General features: G+C 40.3%; 1 protein-coding gene across 5 annotated transcripts in view; it reads right to left on the reverse strand.

Annotated features, from left to right (window-relative positions):
• Positions 1 to 26,504, reverse strand: part of ELMO1 (engulfment and cell motility 1) — a 320,073-nt gene that overhangs the window by 104,548 nt on the left and 189,021 nt on the right. For all 5 annotated transcript variants that reach the window (XM_035319248.1, XM_035319246.1, XM_035319251.1 and 2 more), the window contains one exon: positions 1,946 to 2,082. In XM_035319248.1, coding sequence (XP_035175139.1) covers positions 1,946 to 2,082 — 137 coding nt within the window. The remainder of the gene's footprint in view (positions 1 to 1,945; positions 2,083 to 26,504) is intronic.

The following is a 26,504-nucleotide window of genomic DNA, read 5'->3' on the forward strand; positions in this document are numbered from 1 at the left end:
CCCACACAACAACACGGTTTGCTTCACTCACAGATCCCTTTAAGACAGCTATCAGCTGAGTAATACACATCACCTCACATGCCATTTGAAGTGGATAAAGATCACAAAAATCTCCTTGTGACTAAAATAAAAGATTCAGATAAGCACAACCTAACTACTAAACTGCTAGAAATGACAGTCATGGGAGTTTAGTATTCCCTTCCCTTTACAGCAGGAAGAAGATCCTGGACCGGTGTCTCACCAATTGCACCATATTGCCACCACCACACACAAATCTCAGTAGCCTGGTGGCACATGTTTTGGATTTGTCCCATAGAGTTAAAGGCCTCCTATATCTTCAGTGACACAGGCAGCAGGACCTACTGCCTACCCTGCTCAACCTTAAAGAGTCACTGGGTGAAACCACAGGATTTTCAATAACATAAAACCTAACTAACTTATCAGATCAGAGAAGAAACTACCTTGTGTACCACTACAGTGGTGTCTAGCACAAGTTAACACAAGACAACACAAGACAAGTACATTTCTGTACTTTCTCTTAGAGTAATCTGGGCTGTTGCCAGAAATATAACTTTTTTTTTTTTTTTTTTTTTTTTTTTTCCCTGGGATTACTAGTAATATTCTAATTTAAGTTGTGGAAACTTATATACACAAATCCTTTTTCTACTGAGACAGAAGGCCTGTAAGCAACAGGCAGTTACTAATCCATTTGTTTTAAATAACCACATGATATAAAGTAGTCTTTTATAAAAAGATTATTGCTTTTAGGCCTTTGATTTTAGGTTTCTATACTTTTCAGTAGAATATCTCGCCATTGTTCCTTTTGCTTTTCTTTGTACCATTTAGAATGAGAAACGTGTCAGAAATTCTACACAAGAACAAGCCTCTAGGTTATCTAGCTACAACAGCAGGCACTTTGGACTTCCCTTTTCTGTTTTGCCAGGCTTCAGGTATTGCTGCTATCTTACCAAAAAGAAATCAACAAAGATTATTCCACAGTGTGTCTGAAGGATTCACCTTCCTTTTGCAGTGGAAATAGGACATTTAGATCATTTCATTAATAGACAGCTCCAGTTAGAAGGTAGGCATGATCATTCTTACTAGCTCTCGCATAGCATTTGAGTCTGGTGATATCAGAGCACTTCTTTGGAACATGCTGACACAATGCAGCAGTCTCCCTTTTCATTCTCAACCAATATCCCTATAATCAACATCTGTTCTCAGTCAGAGAGGCTCAAGATGCAAAGGTTCCCAACAAAGATAGAGATGCCAGCAGGCCACAAAAACACGAGTTTGTCATTCTTACAAAATGCCAAAGATACTGTTCAGCTTCTTGATATGTTAGAGAGTTAAACTAGGATTTCTAGGGCCCATTAAGACAGACCCCTGTTCTCCATACCTTTTGCTGTCAGTCATAAGACTGTCTAAAACTTCTAGATTTGTCTTACAATGAAAAAGGTGCAACAATGATGGTTGGTTGCTTTGGTTTGTTTCAGCTGGCCAGATTGTACAGCACTTTGTCAGGATTGTGTCCACTCTTTAGTATTTTACTATTTCAGTTCTTGTATGAAATGAAAGGGATGCACAGAATTATCACTGCAGCAGACTGTTTGCATTATTTACAATGTTAGAGGCCGCAGCACTTCAGCATAATATTGCTAACATAAAAAGGCAGAATTTCGCCTCAAGCCAGGTTTTTATTTTCAGTTTGCAGTGTAACATCATTGAAAAAGGTCTATGAATCTCCCTTACATCTCCCACCCCCTACCCCTGCTTTCTAAATGCTGCCCCTCTGATGTACAAAGAATCAGAAGAGGAGAAGACACACCACAGTATTCAACAGAAGTGGGATTAGTGATTAGTAAATCCCTGTTCCTCTAGGGAAGAAAACATGGCCTTGTTTCAACATCCTGCCCAGTTATTCCCTCCCCACCCCTTTTCTTGCCTTGTTGAAGTCCTCTGAAGTTGCCCTCATTTCCTTCCATGTCTTGTTCAAGAGCTGAATGCAGATACAGAAGAACTCCTCAAATGATCTGTCGTGGGTGAAGAACATGGGATGGAAATCATTGCAGGTCTCACTGGCTAAAAACAGAAAAACAAGGGGCGGTGGAATAAAACATTTACAGGCAGGAACTACCAAAAACAAACAAACAAACAAAAATAAAATGCAACCAGTCGTAAACGTTAGTGAGCACCATAATGGACAGGAATCCTAGTTCTAGTAGCAAAGGATGTCAAAAGAATATCCTGAAAATCCAGCCTCAGACTACAGTCTTAAACATAGCACAGTGCCTCCCTGTATGAGACCATCAGCAAGAGCAAGAGGAAGCAACTACCCATTTGCCTGAATATTCTCTCAATGGGTGCTTTGTTTGTGCCAAGGTTTGTCATTCAGGCCAGGACAGAGAAGGACAGACAGAAGCACAAGCCTCCTCATCAAAGTAACAGCCTTCCCCACTGCCAACAGTGTGCACCACATTGTCTGAGAACCAAATACAAAACCTGATGAGTCACAACACAATATTAGAACAAAGTACACAGTGAAATGTGAAGCTCTGCTGATACAGTAGATGAGCTACCATGTTGTACATGAATATACCACAGAGGCGACCAAAGAAATCTAGGGAGACATGTAGATGAAAATATAACTGATTAAATTTGTTCTTTGAATCTTTTGATCTTATGTCACATGTGCTCCTTATCTGAGATGGGGGGACACACAACAACAACAACCAAAAAAACAAAACCTACACACCCACCAAAAAAAAAAAAAAACAACACTTTTTTTTTTTTTTAATCGAAAAACTGGCTTTAAGAAAGGCAGAATAAAATAATAGTATAATGATGATGACCTCAGAAAGGAAGAGTTCAGTTTGACAAGACTGTGAATCTCCTTGTGAGAAGAATGGATTTTCAAAATTTAATGGCAGGAATGAAGCAATGCTGACCTCTTGGCCTGTCTGAGGAACTTGGGAACAGAAGGGGTTTTAGAGAAGTACAGAAAATAATCTTTAAAACCCTGCCATGACTTGCAGTGCCACCTCCGCAGGTTTCACATTTATGCTCTTAAAAAAAAAAAAAAAAAAAAAAAAAGTCAAGTTGACTAAGGCCTTCATCAGATACTTTATCCTTAAACCTCTTAGCTTCATCTTTCACTTCTGCATCAGTACTCTTTTGGTCTTTTCATCAGTCATTCACATGTCCATATAGCAGCATCTTCCCTTCCTTCAGGATCAAACAACCACAGCTTAGGTAAGCTTCATTCTCTTCAAGAATGGCAGAAGTATTCAGCTCTGGGATAAAACACCCTTTTTCTTGAAGTTGCATTATCGCCTGATATTTGCCTTCTCTCAGTGGAACTGGAGAAATTAGAATGCAAGAGGATGTGAATGGAGCAGGCAGGCTGACTCTTTCATGAGCTACAACCTCCTGGTCTTGGTACCTCTTTCTAGCCACCCCTTCCTTTCAGCACCTCTGCCATGTTAGTACCTACTGCTGTAGAAACCCAAGTTCTGCTTACAGTCACCTGAAATTCCCAAGAAACCGGATTTTTGATCTTTCCCAACATGCAGTATTCCAATTGCAAAACAAAATTCTGAAGCTTAATTGTAAATTTGAGACTTAATTTTAAAACCAGATTTACTAAGATCTAATCAATTTCTCAGCTATGCAGTGAGGGTGAGAGTTAATTTTGGAGCATAGGTTTCATTCTAATCAATTAATCTCCATTTACTTGGGAATTGACAAGTAAAAAAGGGAATTAGTTGAAGCAGAGACTTATATTTATGAGGCAGGGCTCAACTCCTTTAAAAGAACAAAATGCCTCAGGCATGATTTTCAGAGCACCTTCAGCTTCCATTCATTCACGTGAAGCTGCAAGGGCTCAGCACTTCCAATAATCAGGCCTTCAGCCTGTAATAATGTTAGAGACACAACAGAACAGATTCTCAGAGGGCACTTGTCTTTAAGTCATGAAATACTATAATGATGAGAAGAAATAAAATAACACCAAGCTGAAAAATGCAGCCAGTACCTTCACTGTATAAATCACAGCACGAAACAAGGCAATAACCTCGACACACACTGGCCTTTCTGATCTTCCTCAGAGCCAGAGCTTATCTCTGCTCCTACTCATAAAAATCAATAAATCAAAATTAATGGAAAGGCTAGGGATTCTCATAAACTTGATTATCAGTTCTAACTTAACGTTCCTTATGATAATCAGCTCCAAACTGTATCTACTATGTTGACTACTCTGCATGCAGAATCAGAGGTGCTAGCCCCCCACCTTTTGTATAACTAGACAACATACTGTGGCTTGTCTTTTCAGTCCAAAAAGGAAAGAGTAGAAAATTGCTGGTATTGATATAAATGGAGATAAATAGGCCTGTTAAAAAAAACAGGATCAATGTCTTAAAAGCACAAAACAAATGCTAAGAAATTTTTTTAAAAAAATGATAAACAGCTTCTTCAAAATTCCCACTAGCATCCAGACAGAAGAGAAAAAAATCCATATTTGACTTCAAAGGCTGCTTCTTGCTTGTTTTAAAAATTGTAGTCCAAATAATCCAATCTAACAGAAACCTCAAAAATGAAGCACATCAGCAATGTTTATATTATAGAATATCTATAGGCTGCAACTCAGGCCAGGCCTACATTCCGCTGTGTTTAAATATCTAATGAAAGATAACCCTTGACTCAATACTTACTTTCTCCTTTGTACAAGCAAGATGAGGATGAAAAAAAAAAAAAAAAAAAAAAAAAAAAAGGCAATACTGTGTTATTAGTGGTTTCTAGGCCAGAGTTAAGACCAAGTAACAACTTGTGGTGTTAACCTGCTATCTCAAGCCCCAAGCCAAAATCTCCACTGTCAGAGTATCAGCTCTTTCTACAAAGTGGGCAAATTTAGAAGCTTCTGAGTTTTACTGATTAAAAACTTCTTCAATTTGTTTCACTAACTTCCAATTTGACTAACTGTAAACAGTGATCCAGCGTTAGAATGACTTGGAAACCTTTCACAGAAGAGCTGCATAAAAAATTTCTAGCCTGAAGGCCGGCACTCTCTAACCTTCATTTTCACAGGCAAGAACTTGCCACATTTGGGAGCAACACAGACACATACATAGGGTTGCAGCATACGGACACAAATCATCACAATTATTTAATAACTCCATCAAGTTTTAATTATGTCTCTGTGAGATCACCTTTGAAATGCAAGTCAGAAGAAAAGTCTGGCCTACATAAATCAGGTGAAAAACTTGTTGATTTTCCTTTCTTGGCACAATTCTTGGAGCCATAGATCAATGTGCCACCAATCAGGATTTAAGTAGTCCTTCAAGCTTCTAGCTGTGACTTTGAGGAAGAAGCTTAGTTCATTTCTCATCAGATATTGCACTGGCCAAAAAATAAAAATAAAAATTTTAAAAGCTAATTTCTACCTGAGACTTTATGCAGTCCTTTCAGTGTATATTTTTATTGTCTGTCAGTTCATTTCCTAAATTATGAGAAACACATTCAAGCATCCCTGACTGTTCAAATGGTATATTAATTTGATATGTTGTGTTGTAACCTCTGCGGATGAGTAGGAAACAACAGGGGAAAAAAAAAAATGAGAAAGAAGAGTTATACCTTCATTTTTTACCTCTTGTCTGAATGCTTTTTCCCATGAGAAACAATATCATCAGAGCTGAATTTCTTCTAGCTGTGCTGAGAACAACTGGGTATTTGCATATTTGCATAAGCCTGTCTTGGAAGGGGACAGATTACATTATGATGTTTCAGTAACTGTTTGACTTGAAGTACAGCAGAGATTTAAATTTTGAAGTTTTTTTTGGTGAACTGAATACAGACAATAGGGATTTCTGCATGCAGGACAGATTCCAGGAAAGGACAAGTGCACCAGACAGACACCAGGTGGGTGCATCACCTCCTCACAGGCTAAACCATTATGAACCAAAGGCTACCAGTTCAACAGAAGCTGGTGGCAATGCTGCACCCATAGCTGGAACTGACACCTTTTCTACTTAAACACACAAACAGATTGGGGGATACAGTACTGATTCCATCTTTCCCTCTACCTTAAGAAATTAACTGTGTGTAGATATTCATAAAAAGGTTCCACTTGGAAAGGGAAATATAATCTGAATAGTTTTTTTTTTTTTTTCCTCTTTAGATTTATTTTGCACAATACTTGGAAGTAATAGAAAGATAATCCTTCTCTCCCCACCAAGCTACCATAACAGACAGAGACACAATAATACACCCATCTAGGCAAGGTACTGCCCTTGATCTTAAAAAAAAAAACTCTGCTTTCCTCCTGACTCTGTTAAACCACTATGTTGATACTAGACGCTCATTCTCTGCACCTTTAAAGTGACATATGGTTATTCTGATTGAATGCAAGAAATGAAGGTTATACTGGAATGAAAGTGAAATAAGAAATAACAGTTTTTATCATGAAGAGGAACATTAGAAATTTGGAAAACGCCCAACACATTATTTTCAAAATCTATTCATGATGCCAGGTGGGACAAGTTGGGAGCAATTTAAATGGTCATCTTCCAGGTAGCAGGAGTCTTAAAGACTTCTGATCTCTTTTAAAGAGATAATGCAAAAGCATCTTAATAAGACCTGGAAAACACTCATAAGATGCTCAGCCCTTGGATTTGCCAAGAATCTAAAAGTTGACACCCAGAGTTTTTCCTCAGGTGGCAAAATCTTGACTTCACTGCATTACAGAAGAAAAACTGTCAATACTCTGGAACACTACATAAAATCCGTGCAATTAATTCCCCTGTAGATTGACATTTCAGTGGCTTTTCCACTCCTGTAAATTTAAGGCTTAGAGTCATCATATTGGGATTGCGCATCAAAGTCATTTTAGTAATCACAAATGAAAAACCTTGTCATGGATGTCAGCTATGCACAACTGGTCTACAAAACACAATAAGAACATATCTTCCATAGTAGATAATGAAAGTGATAACATTGCTGTGTATTCTCAAATATTTCGAGAGCAGGCAGAGAGCTTGAATCAATCAAATTATTCAGTCAGCCATATAAATATGGTCACCTGGCATTAATGCTGTCACATGTAAAGGGACAGACAGACCCTGTGGTGAGGAGTAAGCTCTGCACTGGGGTGGTATTAACAGATACTGCATACCAAGAAAGACATCAAGAAAAAAAATCCTGAAATTGCCTCCATCAGCATGGCTTTGAGATGAGGGAATCAGTGAACAGAGCGTTTGGAAAGTGGTTTGAAAAGCTTCAGTGAGAGGGGGGCTCCAAAACACCTTCCTGTCTGAAAGGTACCTGGAATCTATGTGATCGAGTCTCCACATGGATCTGTCTCTTCTATTGCAGAGCTGCTGCTGAATTCTGTGTGAGTCATTTATCCCCTCTGCTGTTTTCCCCGCTCTCACAGAATGGAGATGATAATATTTGATCGGGGAGGAGGGGGGTGGCAGAATGAGCCACTGCAGTTTCTGAAGTGCAGCAAGATCCACAAATGAATGGTGCAATACGGACCTTAGAAATATCATCTCCACTTGGTAAGGCCTCCTCTGGGATTATTATTTGCCAATAACAGAAGACAACCAAAGAGCAACTAATTCTCAGTAGCTCTCTCAGGAGAAGGAACACTATAATTTCTGCTTCTCCCTGAAGATGAGATAAAGTAAAAATAACTACTGCCATGACCATTTTTATATACGCAATCAACAATTCTCTCAGTAACACATACAGTATGTAAGAAAAAGTGTACCTAATGCTGCAGAAATACTGCAATTGCCAAGTTATCTACACCATTGATCCCTGTAGTCTGCTGGCAATAATTTGAGCAAAAACCTTTGGCTACCCTTCTGTCATGTGATAGGGAAATAGCGTACTTTAAGGCAAAGAAAGTCACTAACAATGTCAGTGCAATAAAGTGGTAATATTGCTGTCAGTTGTGTAATTGTCTTTCCTAACAGTGCTGTTTAGAAGGGCTGATTATTATTTGAACAAAAGCCATTGGTCTTTTTTACTTTGAATTGCAAGGGTAAGATACAAGCACCTAGGTTTCAAGACACAGTAAAATAATTCAAAGAGCTAAGCTGCATTTTTTAAACTTCAAACCTACATGAATTATTTGAGAATTTTGTTCTGCTTGCATTGAAACTAAAGGGGATAAGAAGCTCACTGGACCAAGGAACTGTGCAAGATGTGCCACAAGTTTCCCCATGGGTAGGTGTGTGTCTGTGAAAATGTCATCCCAGAATTCCTGAGAAGGGTATCAGGAACCAATCCAAATCCCTTTTTCAAATGAAAATTAAGAATTCAATTTGCTTCTCATTTCCATTTGCTACAAAAGAGGATCCTACACAGCTGGTTACCATGATAACCTCAGTCCAAGAGAGGATGAGAACCAATGTAGGCATGCTCAGTAGGCCCAAAATTCACTAGGCATTTGCAACACCAAAGTAGTATACACACCATTATTTGGGAAAGTGACAAGTTGATCATGTAAAGTAGGGCAAAAATGCTCCCATTTTAACAAGGTAAATAACATTTTGAGAGCAACAAAATTATCTAGAAATACATTGTTACAGAAAACATCTAACAGCTTACTTTACCTAACCATATACTGACTTGGAAGAGGAAGGATGTGAAATTGGTAACATGCAGCAAAAAACACCAACTCAAACTCCTCATAGAGATATAAAGCAACAGCATTTCTCTGAACCAATGAGATTTCTCACTAGGAGAGCTATAGAGAGAAGCTGGAGGAAAAGCACTTAAAAAAGGCTTCCTACGGTCTCTTAGCTTTCCTTTTTCTAGACTGAGAATAATTTCACTAGGCAATGAAAAATGCGGATTCCACAAAACCTCAAGCCTGATGAGACAGGCATGACTAGGATGCTTACAACACATGTAAACTCAAGTGCTTCACTAACTTACTCAGATTTACTTTGAAAGTGACTGCTGCTATATGAGAAACATGCCTCCTCTCTCCACGATATCATTAATGAAAGGAGACACTATTTAAAAATTCCCCTTTCTCATTGTCCCAAATAAAAGCAGTGGAAAAAGAATCCTAACTACTGCAGCACAAGTCAATAAAGCCCCACACTTATTACTACCAACAGATCCAGCACTTGAGATACAGCAGTTGTGCTATGTCCATAAAGAGGCAGCTGAGGAACAAAATCCAGACAGATTCACCCTTCCACATCCAGAGCTGATGATGAACAACAGAAAGAAACCAATGCAGCCAGCAATGTCCACACAACAGGCTGGCCTTATAAAAGAAATTCCTTTTGTAACTATCAGTCAATACAGAGACTTCACTGCACCTTGTCTACTTACAAAGAACCCGAAGAACAAATATTGTGGTTCAGAAATGCAAACAGAAAATCAAAAGTTACTAAAAAGGTTCTTATGCACAACAAGAAAATGAAAAAGATTGCAGAGAATCAGTGTCATGCTGATAAGGGATCCCCATTTCTTTCCAAAGAAGGCTATTTTTATGTGATAAAACAGGTGTTAGATATGAATAACTCTAAACTACCTCTACAATGTGTCACAGCACTTTGCTGGACAAACAGGAAAGTACTCGGCTTCCCTCTTCACTCCTCCACTACTTCCAGTATAAAAAAGCAGTGAATAATAACAGTAAGAAAACACGGCTTTGAAACCTTGTGGATAAATTGGAGTATAGTCATCAGAGGTGAGAGAGCACTTCATTCAAATTTGTTATGCACTTTTAGGAGAAAACTCTATGACAGTTGAAATGTTATAAAAACCAAGGGCTTGTGCTCATCATACCAAAAAAGCAACATCTTTTGTGAAAAAAGAGACACAGAAGTGCAAGCACAGATCTGCAATTATGTTTCAGCGTATTTACAATATACCTGAATAAAAGCATGTTAATAAATTAACACAATAACTTTACTTAGGGACTATGAAATGTTTATGGTCACTTCTGGTAAAAATTACAGATTGAAAAGGAATTACGCTTATCAATCAGAATCTACAAAAGAGTTTAACAAGTAGGCATAGCATGCAAAAATTTCTTACATGGGCTAACACCGCTGCTTTGTCAGATTCCTGACACCCTGCAAAGCATACAATGGCTACATGAAAGCTTAAAAAAAATAAAAATCTGACAATTCCTAAGCCTATGGACTGTCTACTTGAAGAACAATGAACACAGGTAGAAGGCCAGCCAAGCTCCAACCCAGGGAAACACCTTATAACATCTGTTACACGTTGACACCCTAGTCCCTTCCCTGTAACAGCCTTTTTCTCCTAAATCTTCAGAGAAACTGGCCTCATCCATATCTCCAGACAAATCAAGAAGAATGACAGCAACAATGGGGGAGGCAGATATTCTCAGTTTTCATAAAGAGCGGCATAAAAGCAGCTAATTACACTGTGTAACCACTCATTTTAGCCCTGCAATACCTATTGGCAAAGTTTTTTCCCAAATGCTATGCTCTGGCATGTTTTCTGTTAACTGTTCCATCACCACAAACTCAGATCACTGAGGGCTGGAGTCAGAAGTTTTCAGGTGCAGAAGTTGGCACTTGTCCTACTTTGACTTGTGCTCCTCCATGTCCCCCTGAGCAGTACACTAGTGGATTGCCTTTCATGGCAGGATTGCTGACTTTTCACTTCTTACTCTGACTGTTCAAAAGAGCACCAGCTTGTTGCTTCTCCTCCATAAAGGACTCTTGCTAAACTGCACACTTACCTCTAATTACCCATTTTCTTTATTTAGGAAGCTACAGAGACTGTACTACAGGTTATAGCTCATACCTCTCCAAAGATGTTCTCTGAAATACTTCATCCAGAAGATACTCTAGTTACCATCTGAAATACAAACCATGCTGGTCAATTCACAGGAGAGGAGCTGTCACTGAAAATTAATTCTGCTTTAAATAGGCTGGCTAGGGCTCCATCTGTAACCAAAACTTGAAGGAGCCTGTGAAAACCTTCAGAAAAACACTGCAAATGGTAACCTGAGAAGACTACAGTTCCTCTTTTCCTTCTACAGGCCTCCTCATTAAAATAAAATATTTAAAATGACAATGCAAACAAAGATGTGGTCATTGTGCAAGACAACTAGTTGGAAAAACACTTTTTTCCCCGTTACTCAATCTTACAAGTGAGCAACAGCAGGAGAACCGCAAGGAAGAAAAACAAATGAGCAGATGGAGAAGGCAACAAACAAGCAGGCAGGCCAGGAAGGAAGAGAAGACTTTTTCTTGGTACCCAGTCATTCCGTCATTCCTCTATAAAGAAAGAAAGGTTACAACTGAATTACCCATGCAGAGCTGGCACAGGCCAGCCACAAGCCCTCTGCACTCACTGTCAGAGGCGTCAGTACACGTGTTATGCCTCCTTTGGTGCACTGTTGTGACAGTCTGTTAGGCTGCCTTCAATGCCACCCTGGTGGGGTTTGAGGCTGGCTGCCTGATACCTCTGCCTAGTCAGTCAGGCAAGCTACCAAAGTGCAAAAGCTGGAGGGGGCAAAATGATCAGTTATCTAGAAAACAAGGAAAAAGCTAAACTTAGGCTAGCTCCTCTGCCATCTCAGAAAAGGCAATATAAAAACACTATGAATTCAACCACTTGCTTTGAAACAAGACCGGATCTACTCAAAATGCCAAACAAGGTAACAGAATGAGAAACAGGGAAAGATGACATCAGTATCAGTACAAAAAATGATTGCCTGCAATTAAGGTGAGGGAAGTGCACTGTATCACACATCCTAGAGAAATAGCAGCTCATCTTTCATGTCAGATCTAGTTCTGAAGTGTGCTGAAACTATATTGCTTGCTCAAGTACCTGGAGATGCACCCCTACTAGCTCTCCTTCACTTCTTTGTAACTATGTGCAGTACCACCACTACTGCTCCAGCTCCATTTAGGACAAATTACCTTAGCAATGCTCTCTTTCCTTCTGCATCCCTATAAACTGTGTACCTCCCCTAAAACATAACAATGGTTGGACTTGATCTTGAAAGTCTTTTCCAACCTAAATGATTTTATGACTCTCTAAAATTACACTTATATGCAGCAAATTCCCAAATAACATTTTTTCCCCTTTGTGAAAGTGAATCATGGAAAAGAAGAAAACAACCACTGTATACCCATTTGCAAATGAAAATCCCATGCAATTTACCACAGGCTGGTGACACCCTAACAGAGCTAAGCAAGGCTGCAACAGTCTTGTGATCTAGTGGTGGCACTGCGTGTTATTTTCAAAGAAGTCAGAGAAGGCTAGTAGGGGTGCATCTCCAGGGCTATAGTCCATCTGCTACTTCATTCTCGATCTGCTGCAGGCAACCAGCAGTGCTAAGTGAGGCAGCGATGATCTAGTGATCTGTAGGGAACTGCAAACCTTGCTTCTCCCCATGAACTCAGTCACTGTTGGAAGCCAGTTGGTCTTGCTGAGGTGAAGGTCATTAACTCACTGTGAAAAATGCATCTTAGGTATCTAGCCACAACTGCCTAAATTGTTTTCTCCCCCTACAACTGTCTTAATCTGTAAATTATGCTTTTAACTATCTGGACTATATTCCCAAAGTCAGCCAACAGAACAAAAATAAAACTGCTGAACCGTACTCTTGAAATGTAGACCAAATTGAGTAATTGCTACTCACAAAGAAAAGATGTAACAGTCACATGATAGGGTGCAAGCTGCCCAGGAGGCATTGAACCTCACTGCTTGTTAATGCATTTATTAGAGATCATTACCACAATGCACTGCATAGGTGCCAAGCATCTCCAAATGGCTTTGTGAACATCAGTCTCTAGAAGGACATTAGTTAACATTAATCTTCAGATGTCACATTTAACCTCTGGAGAGGCATGCACAAAATCAAGTTAATTAGACTGCAGGCTTAGCAACAAGAGAAGCTATTTATACAGCACATTTCCAAGTGGCACATTCAGTTCATAAGCTACTCTAACGGAGTTTTACACTTCACCCACTAATACGAACAAGGCCATTTGATACCATGGCTGTCAGAGCATAGTTTCAGATAGGCAAAACTACTGTCATCAAAAGGTATGTTTCAGATATGTTTAAATAGGCTGTAAATCAACCTACTGTATTTTATTGCTCTTCTTTATAGACTGAAAAAGAAAATCAGCATTTCAGTCATACTAGGGTAAAAAAAAAAAAAAAAAAAAAGTTTAAACAGTGTATTTTAATCTGGGAAATATGTCTTCTGCTTAAATGTATTTTGAAGGGCACAAACATACTAGAAATTATTCCTGTTCTATACCCTGAGGCATTAGCACTGAATATTAACAGACATAATTCATTATAACCCCAAACCTTTTAGGTTACAAAGAAACTTAGAGAATCACCTAGTTCAGGAAAAAATGAAGGAGTGTGGGTTTTCTTCTCATTATGCTTGGTGTAAAAAGCCCTTGAGTATAAATGAAGTGAATGTGGGGAAGACTGGGAAAGAGGCCCAGAAAAGGCATTAAGACTTGCAGAGGTCACATCCTTGTAAACTATCAGAATTAGTTTAATAAGGAGGAAATTTGGTCTAAACCAGAACATCCTTGGTGTTAATAACTGCACAGTATTCCCTTGTAGCTCATTCCACTACTTATCTAGTCTCAAGCTTTGTTGTTGTCATTGTTGATATACATTTTCTCTTTTGTATTGTAAATCCATTATTTGCTTTGTCCTTGTTGACTAGAAGAACAGAATAAAGTAATTTTTACATCATGCCTTGAGGTTTCTGAAGACAGTTATATCTTTTCCATCACTTTATTCCACCCTGACCATAAGTAATTGTCTTAATTTTTCTTTGAGGGTCTTATTTTCCCAAGTGTATTATTACTCACCCCAGAAATATGTCTCTATGTATGAGGATCACAGAATTGTGACTTACAAAGATTAAAATAATGATTACTCAGAACCGAGAAAATGCAGGCAAAAACCTTCAGCTGAGATTTCTCTGTTAGACTATGGCTGTTTTTGAAAAAGAAACTAAGCTAAGCTATTTAGAAATTCTCTTCTATTACTCCCATAGCAAACACTTGGCAATTTCAGGCACAAAAAAAATGAAAATAATCTCAGACAAGACTTCTCTGCTTCTCCAGTTTAAAATTAGTTCTCAAAATTTAGGATTACTGCTTGGCTGTTTTTATACAAAGCATTATCCCAGTCATGTCTCAAGAGACATTGCCTAAGAGCCAAGTGTACTAGTCTTGCTTTTGTTAAAATGAACTGGTTCATAACACAAAACAATATCAAATCCTTCCAAAAAAACATTCTTAAACCCTCAGAAAGTATTCTTCAAATCTTTCTTGAATGAATCTGATCAGGTCTTACATCTGCATGTATAAGTTATTTGCATCTATTTAAAAATTCTACAATAATACATCTGGAAAAGGAAAGAGTTGGCCAGCCTGCTGTGAAAAGTTACTGAAATAACGTTACCAAAGCAACCAACAAGAAACAATTGTGATTTCAAATGCTTTTGGGGAGAAATAGTTAGATGTCTTCATCACCAATATAACAGATTAGAAATGTTGGTTTCTAAACCACTGTGGCAAACAAAATATCAAACTGGCTTTATGAGAAAAACAAAACACCAATCCCTCCCCATTTCAACTTGAGAGTAGTAGTAGAAACTTCTCTTATGGTCAATTAAAATTCAGCAGCAAGAAATTTTCCCCAGCAAGGAACTGACCAGAGTTTAAATTGAAACTATTCTGAATCTTTGTTGTCGTTTTTTGCAAACTGAATCCCAACCTGGTTCAATACTCAGAAACTTCTGCTGAGTGCAATCTGGCACAGAACTGTGAGGTACACTGCCAGTAGCAGCTCAGAGTAACAGCCCCACTGAAAATGGAAACCCCAGCCTTCAGCTGGGATATGTTGAGCAAGAGGAACTAAAATCCACTCAGTGCAAGTTTTTCTGCTCCTGCCAGAAGTAACCATCAGCAAAAGAGCTCCTCATGGGTACTGGAAGGCCATAGGACTGATTTCTGTTCTCCCACAAAGTGCTATGTTGTTTTTATCACTAAAAATTACCTACAAGCTGTATTTGTTCTGGTAACCTCATTGGCACTTCTCACTGCATGTATCTGCTCCTCAGGCAGGGCAAACACACTTATTAAGAGGGGAAAAAGAGGGCTTCACTGGTCTTTTCTTATGAGTTTCCATCTCTTGCTCACCAAACGTAGCATTAGCACCATTTTTGTTCTCACTGCCGTAGCTCAGTTCTCTGGGTCTTCCATCCCATCAGGCAGGGCTGGGAGCTGCAAAGAAGTGGAGCTCAGTGTGACAACACTAAAGGTGCCTTGGCTCTAGCAGAGAAGGTGGCACCAGAGGTAGCACCTCTCTCACAACAAAAGCCCCTGCAAGACACTGACTAGCCCCATGTTCAGAGCAGCCTGTGCTAAAACTGAAGCAGCATAACTTCAGTGAGCAAACAAACTCAAATTGGAACTGATTCAAAATAGACTCAACTGATTTCTCCTTACATTATAAATATATATTTATCATTTATTTTAGAGAAGCCCAGGGCCCCTCCAAACAATGCTAGGGATTTCACTACTCTTGAGTAGATTTACTAGTAAGTTAAAGCTTCTCATGCCTGAAAGACATGAAGGAAATTCCTTTGAAAGTAAACTCTGCACAGTCAAGCTTTTTAAGACGTAATATCAAACTATCAGAGCTTTTCAACAATACAAGTTGGAGCACAGCTCAAGCTGCTTCAGCACACACCCAGCCCAAGCAGCATCACTGCCTGAGCAGATGAGGGATGTCACCTCCCAGAAGCACCCTGTTTAGGGTATCAAACCACCCAGGTGATACACAGGTCCTGATACACAGGTCCCTGTGCTCAGCACAGGAGGACGGAACAGCTAACCTCCAACTCACAAAGTCCTTCCCCTCTGTCCTACACAGGCCTTGCAAGCAGGGGCAGATTTTTAATAAATTTGTTGTGTGAGAATGTTTTGAGAATGGGAAAGCAAACAAAGTGTTACACCTAAAGAAAAAGGATAAAAAATGAGGGGGGAGATGTGAAGCTGAAACTGTTTTTTTTTTTGTCAGGCAAAATTTATTCTTAATAACAGGCAAAGCTTTGGAACAAATTTTGAAGGAAAGTAAATTAAAAAAATACTGAGGTAAACAGAGACTGCAATAAATATTGCACAGGTGTAGCAAGAAGAGATCAAGTCTGACTCATCTAATCTCCTCTGACAAAATAACTGTTGTTTCTCATTAGTGAAATGTGGTGGACTTTATCTGTAGTGCAGACAGATTAGTTCTCCTGCACCTGACTTGTTTTAAAAATATGTTTTGATATAAGACTGTGCCTAACAGAAAATCATTAATTCATCTGAAGAAAATGGGATTTCATGCAAGAACTGGTGATGCGGATGAGATACTGGCCAAATTTTGAAATGAAAAAAGAAAAGGAGAGTTACAAGCTAAGAGTAGTACTAGTGGAATTTCTGTAACGTTAGTCTTGGACTCTTGTTAAGCATGCTTTCATTAAAGACACTGGCACAAAATGTAGGAATACCTCCACAAAATTTGCTGGATCCCAAAGCAGGAGGCCCTACTGATGGTGTCCTAAGGGAAGATGTAGTGGGTTTATGTGGCAAGGTTTTGGTAGCAGGGTCCATAAAGGTGGCTTCTGTGAGAAGAATCTAGAAGCTTCCCCATGTCAGGTAAGGGCTGCACTGCTGACCAGAGCCAAGCCAGCAAGGTTGTTTGCGCCTCTGTGAGAGCATATTTAGGAAAGGGAAAAAACAACCTGTTGTCACATAGCAGCTGGGGGAGAGAGAGGGAGAGAGAGAGAGAGAGAGAGAGAGAGAGAAAGAAAGAAAGAAAAACAGTATTGCTGGTGCCACGGTCAGTGCAGAAGGGCAGGAGGTGCTCCAGGCGCCAGAGCAGAAGTGCCCTGTGGCCTGTGGAGAGGCCCCTGGTGGAGCAGGCTGTCCCCCTGCAGCCCATGGGTCCCACATGGAGCAGATCTCCACGCTGCAGCCCGTGGAGGAGCCCCTTGTGGAGCAGGTGGATGTTGCCTGGAGGAGGCTGCGGCCCATGGAGAGCCCCTGCAGGAGCAGGCCCCGGGCCAGAGCTGCAGCCTGTGGAGAGGAGCCCACGCAGGAGCATGGGGTCTGGGGGGAGCTGCTGCCCATGGGGGACCCGTGCTGGAGCAGTTTGTTCCTGACAGATGGACCCCGTGGTACGGAGCCATGTGAGAGCAGTTCTTGAAGAGCTGCTGCCAGTGGGCAGCCCCTGCAGGATCAATTCAGGAAGGACAGTATCCTGTGGGAGGGACACTGAGAAAGGGAGTTAGGAGAATCTTATCAAGTAGAGATAGAGCGCTGATGGCATTAAACTAGGATGCTACATAGTGTCTTTGTTAACTATGGTGCATTGTGCAAATTACCTCAAGCAAGAAGCCTTGGGCCCTTTACCAAGGTCAGTCTCCTAATAAGAGTGTGAGCCTATATTAAGAAACTGGTTGAAACTGGACCTGCGGATGGACAAGAGCCAAGGAGCAACGGAGTGCGCAGAGACAAGAGGTCAACTAGCGGTGACGAGGAAGAGCCATCAATCTTCATCCCCACGACCCCCAACGACCACCACCAGAATACACTGCACAAGCGCAGGTGGGAGGAGTTTATGGAAATGACTCATTGGAACTAATTTTAATATGAAGTGGGGACAGGTTGTGAATATGTATAGGCATATTGTGAAACTTTATGCATATGTAACTCTTTACTGCATATAACCAAGGCAAGTTGCCGCGTCAGGTGTGCACGACTTTGGCGGGACTACCCCCACTGCTGCCCAGTGCTGAATAAACATACCTGCTTTACAATCTTACTGACTGTGGAGTTCGTTTTCCGCTAGTCAGCCCCATGTGGAACAGGGGCAGAGAGTGACTGTGAAGGAGCAGCAGAGACAAAGTACCACAGACTGACCACAACCCCCATTCTCCCATTCCCCTGTGCCGCTCGGGGGGAGGAGGTAGAAGAGGGCAGATTGGGGGAAGGTGTTTTTGGCTTCTTTCCTTTGTTTCTCACTTCTCTAGCTTGTTAGTAATAGGCAATAAATCTTACTATCTCCCTTCTCTGAGTCTGTTTTGCCCGTCACAATAATTGTTGAGTGATCTCCCCATCCTTATCTCAACCGTTGAACCCTTTACATTGTATTTTCTCCCCTTTCCCCTTTGAGGAGGGGGAGTGAGAGAGCAGCTGAGGTGGAGCTTGACTGCCCACCTGAGTAAAAACTACCACAGAAGATCAGATTGAGATAAAAGAAAGGCTTTGAGACCCAGAGAAGTCAGAACGTTATGAAACTGAATAGAGCCAAGTGAAAGATTTTGAGAAATGAACAGACTTCTGCCACACTCTGATACTCGTCAGTTTTGAAAAAAACAGCAGAGAAAAAACACCTTGTACACAGAGCCATAGCCTTGACAAAAATCCCAATAAAAGTAATGGTAAGTGCCTTAAATATAAACACTGAGAAAATTCTAACACAGGTAGTGAAACAACAGTACCACGATATGAGGCATACGTAGAATACAATCTGGAATAAATTTGTGCAGTTTTGGTCCCCTGTACACACTATATGAAACTTAACTGAGAAAAAAGTGCAAGGAAGGACTTCTAGAATGGTCAGCGAATGGAGAAGGGTATTTGAATGAAATGAGTGAAATAGGCTGAAATGCCTGTGCTAATTTAATATAGCAGGATGAATGCTGATATGAAATAACATCAATACATGGAGGGGGGGAGAAAAAAGAAAGAAGAGAGCTATTAAAACATAGAACATAGCTGGCACAAAGATAAACAGGTTGAAAATCACACTGAATATATCGAGGTTGGAAATTAAAAGGTTTCCAACCGTTGCACACATGAGAAGAGCGGTAATTAGTATAGGGATGGAGCTCAATAAATCCACGAATTGGAATTTATGATGTGTCTACCTGCAATGGCCAATGATCCAGTTTAACCCCTCATTTTCAGCTTCACGGTAGTACTGCAGAGCACTGTTCTCTGCATTTACATCATTAAGCCCAGGCTTGCTACTTTTTAGTGACTGGCTCTTATGGAATAACTGCATTATTTTTTTCTACCCTAACTTGAATAATGTTGGTTCACTGAATGCATAGTGAGAAAATTTACTGACCACATGTGTATACATGAAAAAACCCTACCTTTCAGGAAATTTAAGTTGCTTACTCTGCACAACACCACAAAGACTTTTTACTTACAACTACAAACTGCACTAACGATGGTGTTACATCATTGGTCATAGGAAGCTCTAGAGAAGTCAGGGATGGTTCAAAATATCTCAGTAATCATTCTGACATGGCTGTCTTAGTGAATGAAAATTACTTACACTTATAAATGCGTAAAATGAGAAAGTTAATTAAAGATTACTCCCTGCATTCAAACTAACATACTCTCCAACAGTTTCATAATGATTATGAATATTGCAGTGTTACTTTTTCCCTTTTCAATTACTTTCTTCACAGATACATCGATGAAATTGCCAATATGTAAAGATTTCATATTTCTAGAAATCTGATTTTGCTCTCAGCTGAAGTAGCTGCAACTCCAGGCAGACTGTCATAGGCTAATTGGTATTGCAACAAAGCACAACCCCCTCTGCACTGTGACTGCTGTGGGGATAGACCAAAACCGGTATTGTCTTCAGTAAGCTTTCCTCATCAACTATGAACTAGGATATATTGACAGCGACTGAACTGAGCAAGCTCTTTTTCCTAACACTAGAACAATACTACACAACTGTTTCTCAGGGACTCAGTTTCCTCGAGTATACTATAAGGATAGTATTTCCTTTTTTTCCCCTGAGAGTGATTGTTTAGCTGCTCTAATGCATTTCATTTCTCATGATAAATCCACTGGTATGTTAGAAAAAACTTTGCCCTGGGCACCTATAATTCAATTCAGCTTTCACTGGAGGAGGCCCCGCTCAGCTAGTCTAACAAATAGGCTCTCCACTGCTCCAGCAAGATGGGGTAAAGTCAACTACATCTTAGGCTCTCACTGACAGAAAAAGAACAGGCTTTAGAAATGAGGCATAATGTTTTTTTTATTAAATAGATTATTCAGTATTACTGAATAGATGACTGAGATTTTATTATTAGAGAGATTACCTCTCTGATAAATCACCACAGAAAGTCTTAATAGTCACCTCTAGTGTTTAAATACCAGATTATGAAAGTCAGGGCTTTATGTCTGAAAGTAAATCTCTAAATTACATAAATGCGGGGAAATGTTAACTCCAGCCAGGCACTACATAATGATGGCAGCTGCCATATCTTGTGCTGAATCTTCCAGAAGCAAGACTCTTTCATTGCTCTGTGAATATATTTTCCTCTGCTTAAAACCTTCCCCTTCAAACAATGTTGCTGTTGAGTGTCTGACTGCCCTAAAACTCTCATCAACCAAAACTGTGAGTAACCGCAAAATCACCTTCTTTTCAGCTTGCCACGTTATGCTAACTATAGTAATTTCACGAGAAGGAACAAAACAGTCCTAAAAGAGTCTGAGCTGCATTTGAGATGAACTATTATGGCAAGTAGCCTTATAAAACCAGAAATGGGAAACTTGTTTGTTAAGAGAGTGCAAGAGAACATCTGCTGAATCTCAACATTTTTAGAACAGCTACAAGGTGATCACACTGACTCTGCACCAGAGACAGAACTAGGCGGAATAGCTCAATACATGTGGATGGGATAAATCTTCCTATTTTATTACAAACCTGCACCCCCATGAAAAGTAGTTTAGCTATGATAGGTTTATTGTCAAGACAGAATAAAATGACCGTTATTTATATCACAGGGGAAGCTTATTTATTGTTCTGAAATATCCTCTAGGACATTTTTTATTATGAATGGTGCTGATCCCCATTTTGCATGAATCACGGCATAAATGTTCCACTAGCATGCCTGCTACCAGGTACACTTTGTTGATAATAATGAGCCAGGTAAAAATGATTCAAGTTTCACCATTTTGACACAAAATACCAACTCTCTCTCTCTCATTATTGACTTCCTAAGGTGGCATTCCTCCATGCTGCACTAATGGAGCCTGTCAGAGGAATATGCAAGCAGAGGAAGAGCTGTAGGACACAATTCTATTAGACTAACTGATATGCACTGAAACAGTAACAATAAACTCTCAGGCTTCAGTAAGAGGTTGGGAACTTGAAAGCATCTCCATTCTGTTTCTGGTATAATTAGAAGAAAATGTGGCAAGCTTCTTCTACAAGCTTGTCTGGTTATTTTTGCAAAACCTTTTCCCCCCACTGTATCAGTTGGCCTAAAAAATATTACTTCTAACAAGCATCGCCTTTTTAATGCAACATCTACAGAGTAGCATCTTAGCTGTAGTGAATACTGTCAAACCAAACTGCTGCTGACATCCTGGAACGAGCACATCCTGGAGTTTATTGCAAGGAGCTGGGGTCTTTTCAGGGTGTGTGGGTGTGTGGATCTCTCTGTGCTTGACCTTTGTTTAGTCTTTTATATTTTCAAACAGATGCACATGACAAAATATTGTCCAAAACCTTACTATTTACCAATGCATTTTACTTACTGTATTCATCTTATGAAGATGCCTAGAAAAGGATATTAAGTTCTCAAATACTTAAAGTTCAAGACTGTCAAGAAGTTCTTCCCCAAGAAGGACATACATATGACACAATTTAAAACAAACTAAGAAGCCCTCCAGAACATGAATGTCCTGTCAGATCATGACATATCCCCTTCAATAAGTAGAAACAAAATTTAGGCCGTATGCAAAATGCAATGATAATCACTACTCCCATAGAACAGCAGTTATAATATACTAATAATACCAGAAGGTATAGGTAAAAGCACGGGAATTTGCAATGCCCCTTATTTCCTTGACACATCAGGCCTCACCAGAAGTCCTCTTTGGCCTCCAGTTCTCCCTTGCATTATGCCTATTTCTAGTGGAGTAACTCTAATAGGGCTCCTGACACTCATACCAAGCCTTTGTGGAACCTCCACCTTTATTGAGAGCAATTATGTTTTAACATCGGCATCATCTATAGCCATGTGTAAAAGAACCCAGAGACTCTTGAATCACACTACTACTAGTACCAGCAACTTTTCAAATGCTCCGAAGGTAGAGAACAAGTAACAGGTAACATTTTTGGGCAGTTGTGGTACCTTACCCACAGCCAAAATATAAAGTGTTTCTGTTACATGCAGGTAAGATTCCATCAGATCCTACAAAGTCAGAGATAACTAGACTGGCTGAAAAGGGCAGTTCTGGCACAAGAAATGGGTGGTTTTTAGTTAATGCAGTCCAGGTACTTTCCAAGTCACGTAAGAGAGAATTTGGGCTTAGTTACAATTAATAAACACAAGATCCAACAGAAAACAAAAACTGAAAAAAGTCAAGAGCACATATTTTGTGGTATGAATGTAATGGGGGTGGGGTATCGGAAGCAGTTGGAGGGTGAGGTATATGCATTTGTTTTGTTTTAAAACTTTCTTCCTCCACTTTAGAAAACAATGATTTGTGTATACACTGGATACAAGCCGATTTTCTGAGTCAATCCTTCCTGCTTAAAAACATGAAAAAAATAATTACACTGTTCTTCTAGCAGGTACAAAAGAATTATTCACAAGAAAAAAAGAAAAAAAAAAAAGAAGAAAAAAAGAAAAAAAAAGTACAGTATTGCTTGACACAGTTAACACAAAGAAACACTGCGTGGCATGGGTGAGCATTTGTGGTCAGGGACCTGAAACATCAAAACAAATCATTTTAATGATAAAACATTGCAAGGCAAAGGAAGGGTGAGAAATACTTTTTCCAGTTCTCTTAGAATTAATAAATCTCGAGACAGAGTATATCCTGCAAACATTTCCAGGGAAAATTTCTTCTAATTAATTTGAAGAGTTAACATCAGAAGCCAAAGAGACTATTCACATAGAAACTCTGTTCTTGCACATATATTCAAACAGACAAGTGTCAAGAAGTATTTTGGAAACAATGTTTGAAGAACTGCAATAATACATTGCTTTATGTACTGGTTTTTCCTTTGCATATTCAGTGAAGAAGATGAATAACTCTTGCACAGACAGCAGTCAGATATTTTAAGGGACCTCTACTTATTAGAGCACTTTGCAGAGCTTTCTTAAATGTACGGGACAAATTGTAGCAATCCAAGTCTAATTATACAGGCTTAGATTTTGATTCACTTATACATAGAGGAGTAAGTTTCACGAAAAATTATGAAAAGGAAGTTCCATGATCTGGTCTGCAGAAAAAAGATGAAATTATATACAAAAAAAAAAAAAAAAAAGTCTTCCAACCCAAAACTCAGTAGGCTGTATCTTAGTTAACATATCAAAGAAGATTAAATAAGAATTTCCGAGAATGCCCCAGGTTATGATCTGAGCAGAATCAGTCTAGGTGCCAAGTTCAGGGGAAGAATTACTTAAATTTACTTTTAAATTTTTCATGAATTATTTCCTCTATTATCATAAATGCAAATTGTTCTAATTTTACATTTTTCAAAGCTTTTTGTAACTTTCGTTTTAGGTCTTTACAAGGGGAAGAAAAAGCAAAGCAGATTTTAGAGAACAAATGTCACCTAGTTTTTTTTATTGGTCCACATAACCTATATACGGTGGTGAACTTTGTGAAACAATTAAGTATAAATGGCACGTGATATTTCAGTTAAAACACTTCAATGGTGAGAAAAAAAATACAGATTTTTCTTCACAGAATCAAAACATGTAAAACAAATATTTTGAATTAATTGTAATTACCTAAATACCATCTGCTTAAGACTACACATTTCAGCATTGCTTTCAAAAAAATAAAGCACACAACAACCACAACAACAACAACAACAAAAAAAAAACACATAGACGAGGGGCAGATTTTCTTCTCGAAATGGAATTTTGACATAATGGAAGGAACTGTCAAAAACACCCCAAAAGTACTCAGCAATGGAAGAAAGCATGCAAAAAATCTCTGACTGCTTTATCTGACCTTGCCTGTGTCCGAGAGGAAGACAAAAATACAGAAGTTGATGAAGGTAATTTGTCAACATGTAGCCATAAGCTTGAGCTGTGTGAAGACCTTATTTATCACTGGTTGACTTGGCCTGGAAGCCTTTCGTAAGTATGTCGTACATAAAAAAAAGAAATAAGAGTGCTTTACCTGAGTGAATTCAGGCTCTATTGTAAACATGTAGGTGGGAGATGCGCTCTCTAAATCTCATTTCCAGAATGTGTACTTTTCACCAGAGAAGGCTTGTTGCCCTTCAAATCTCCTTATTTTTTTTTATTTGCAAGTGCTGTCATCAATCATTTCGGCAGCTCAAATTAACAAGGGTGTTGCTTTCCTGTGCCCCTAGATCGATAATTTTCTATGGATTTAAGTCAGGCTGGACTCCGTGCTCTTCTCAAGGGAAGGCATATGTTCCTCTGCATTGCATCGACTACAAGGATGAAATCTTGCCTTTTATGTTCCACTGTACAAAAAACAGATTTTTGTAAGGTGTCATTTAGATGGGCTAAGGCCCAGCTGAAGTGCATTTACACTAATGCACGCAGCATGGGCAACAAGCAGGAGGAGCTAGAAGCCCTTGTGCAGCATGCAGGCTATGACTTGGTTGCCATCACGGAAACGTGGTGGGACCACTCTCATGACTGGAGCACTGCAATGTCTGGCTATAGGCTCTTCAGAAGGGACAGGCAGCATGGAAGGGGTGGTGGAGTGGCTCTCTATATTAGAGAGTGTTTTGATGTCATCCAACTTGAGGCTGGGAATGACAAGGTGGAGTCACTATGGGTTACGATCAGCAGAAAGGCCAACAAGGCAGGCGTCCTGATGGGGGTCTGTTATAGACCGCTAAACCAGGATGAGGGGACAGATGAGGAGTTCTACAGGCAGCTGGCAGAAGTTGCGAAATCATCAGCGCTTGTTCTTGTGGGGGACTTTAACTTCCCAGACATATCCTGGAAACACAACACAGCCCAGAGAAAGCAGTCCAGGAGGTTTCTGGAGAGTGTGGAAGATAACTTCCTGACGCAGCTGGTTGGCGAGCCTACCAGGGGAGGTGCCCCGCTAGACCTTCTGTTCACTAACAGAGAAGGACTGGTGGGAGACGTGCTGGTCGGGGGCTGTCTTGGGCAGAGTGACCACAAAATGGTAGAGTTCTCGATACTTGGCGAAGTCAGGAAGGGGAGCAGTAAGACTGCTGTCTTGGACTTCCGGAGGGCTGACTTTGAGCTGTTCAAGACACTGGTTGGCAGAGTCCCTTGGGAGGCGGTTCTGAAAGACAGAGGAGCCCAGGAGGACTGGGCACTCTTCAAGAAAGAAATCTTAATGGTTCAGGAGCGGTCTGTCCCCACGTGCCCAAAGACGAGCCAGCGTGGAAGAAGACCGGCCTGGCTGAGCAGAGAGCTGCGGCTCGAGCTTAGGAGAAAAAAGAGGGTTTATAATCTTTGGAAAAGAGGGCAGGCCACTCAGGGGGACTACAAGGATGCTGCGAGGCAGTGCAGGGACAAAATCAGAAAAGCCAAAGCTCATCTGGAGCTCAATCTGGCTACTGCTGTTAAAGACAACAAAAATGTTTTTATAAATACATCAATACCAAAAGGAGGACTAAGGAGAATCTCCACCCTTTACTGGATGCAGGGGGAAACTTAGTAATCAGAGATGAGGAAAAAGCTGAGGTGCTTAACGCCTTCTATGCCTTACTTTGTAACAGCAAAACCAGTTGTTCTCAGGACGCCCAGTACCTGAGCTGGTGGAAGAGGATGGGGAGCAGAATGTGGCCCCCACAATCCACGAGGAAATGGTTGGCGACCTGCCACAACATTTGGATGTACGCAAGTCGATGGGGCTGGATGGGATCCACCCGAGGGTACTGAGAAAACTGGCAGAGGAGCTGGCCAAGCCGCTTTCCATCATTTATCAACAGTCCTGGCTATCGGGGGAGGTCCCACTTGACTGGCGGCTAGCAAACGTGACACCCATCTACAAGAAGGGCCAGAGGGGAGACCCGGGGAACTATAGGCCTGTTAGTTTGACCTCAGTGCCAGGGAAGCTCATGGAGCAGATTATCTTGGGTGTCATTATGCAGCAGTTGCAGGGCAAGCAGGCGATCAGGCCCAGTCAGCATGGGTTTATGAAGGGCAGGTCCTGCTTGACGAACCTGATCTCCTTCTATGACAAGGTGACACGCTTAGTGGATGAGGGAAAGGCTGTGGACGTGGTCTGCCTTGACTTCAGTAAGGCATTTGACACCGTTCCCCACAGCATTCTCCTCAGGAAACTGGCTGCTCATGGCTTGGACTGGCGCATACTTCGCTGGCTGGATGGCCGGGCCCAGAGAGTTGTGGTGATGGGGTCAAATCCAGTTGGAGGCCGGTCGCTAGTGGAGTCCCCCAGCGCTCGGTACTGGGACCAGTCCTCTTTAACATCTTCATCGATGATCTG

This window comes from Oxyura jamaicensis, chromosome 2 (assembly GCF_011077185.1).
Source record: "Oxyura jamaicensis isolate SHBP4307 breed ruddy duck chromosome 2, BPBGC_Ojam_1.0, whole genome shotgun sequence".
Classification (NCBI taxonomy): Eukaryota; Metazoa; Chordata; class Aves; order Anseriformes; family Anatidae; genus Oxyura; species Oxyura jamaicensis.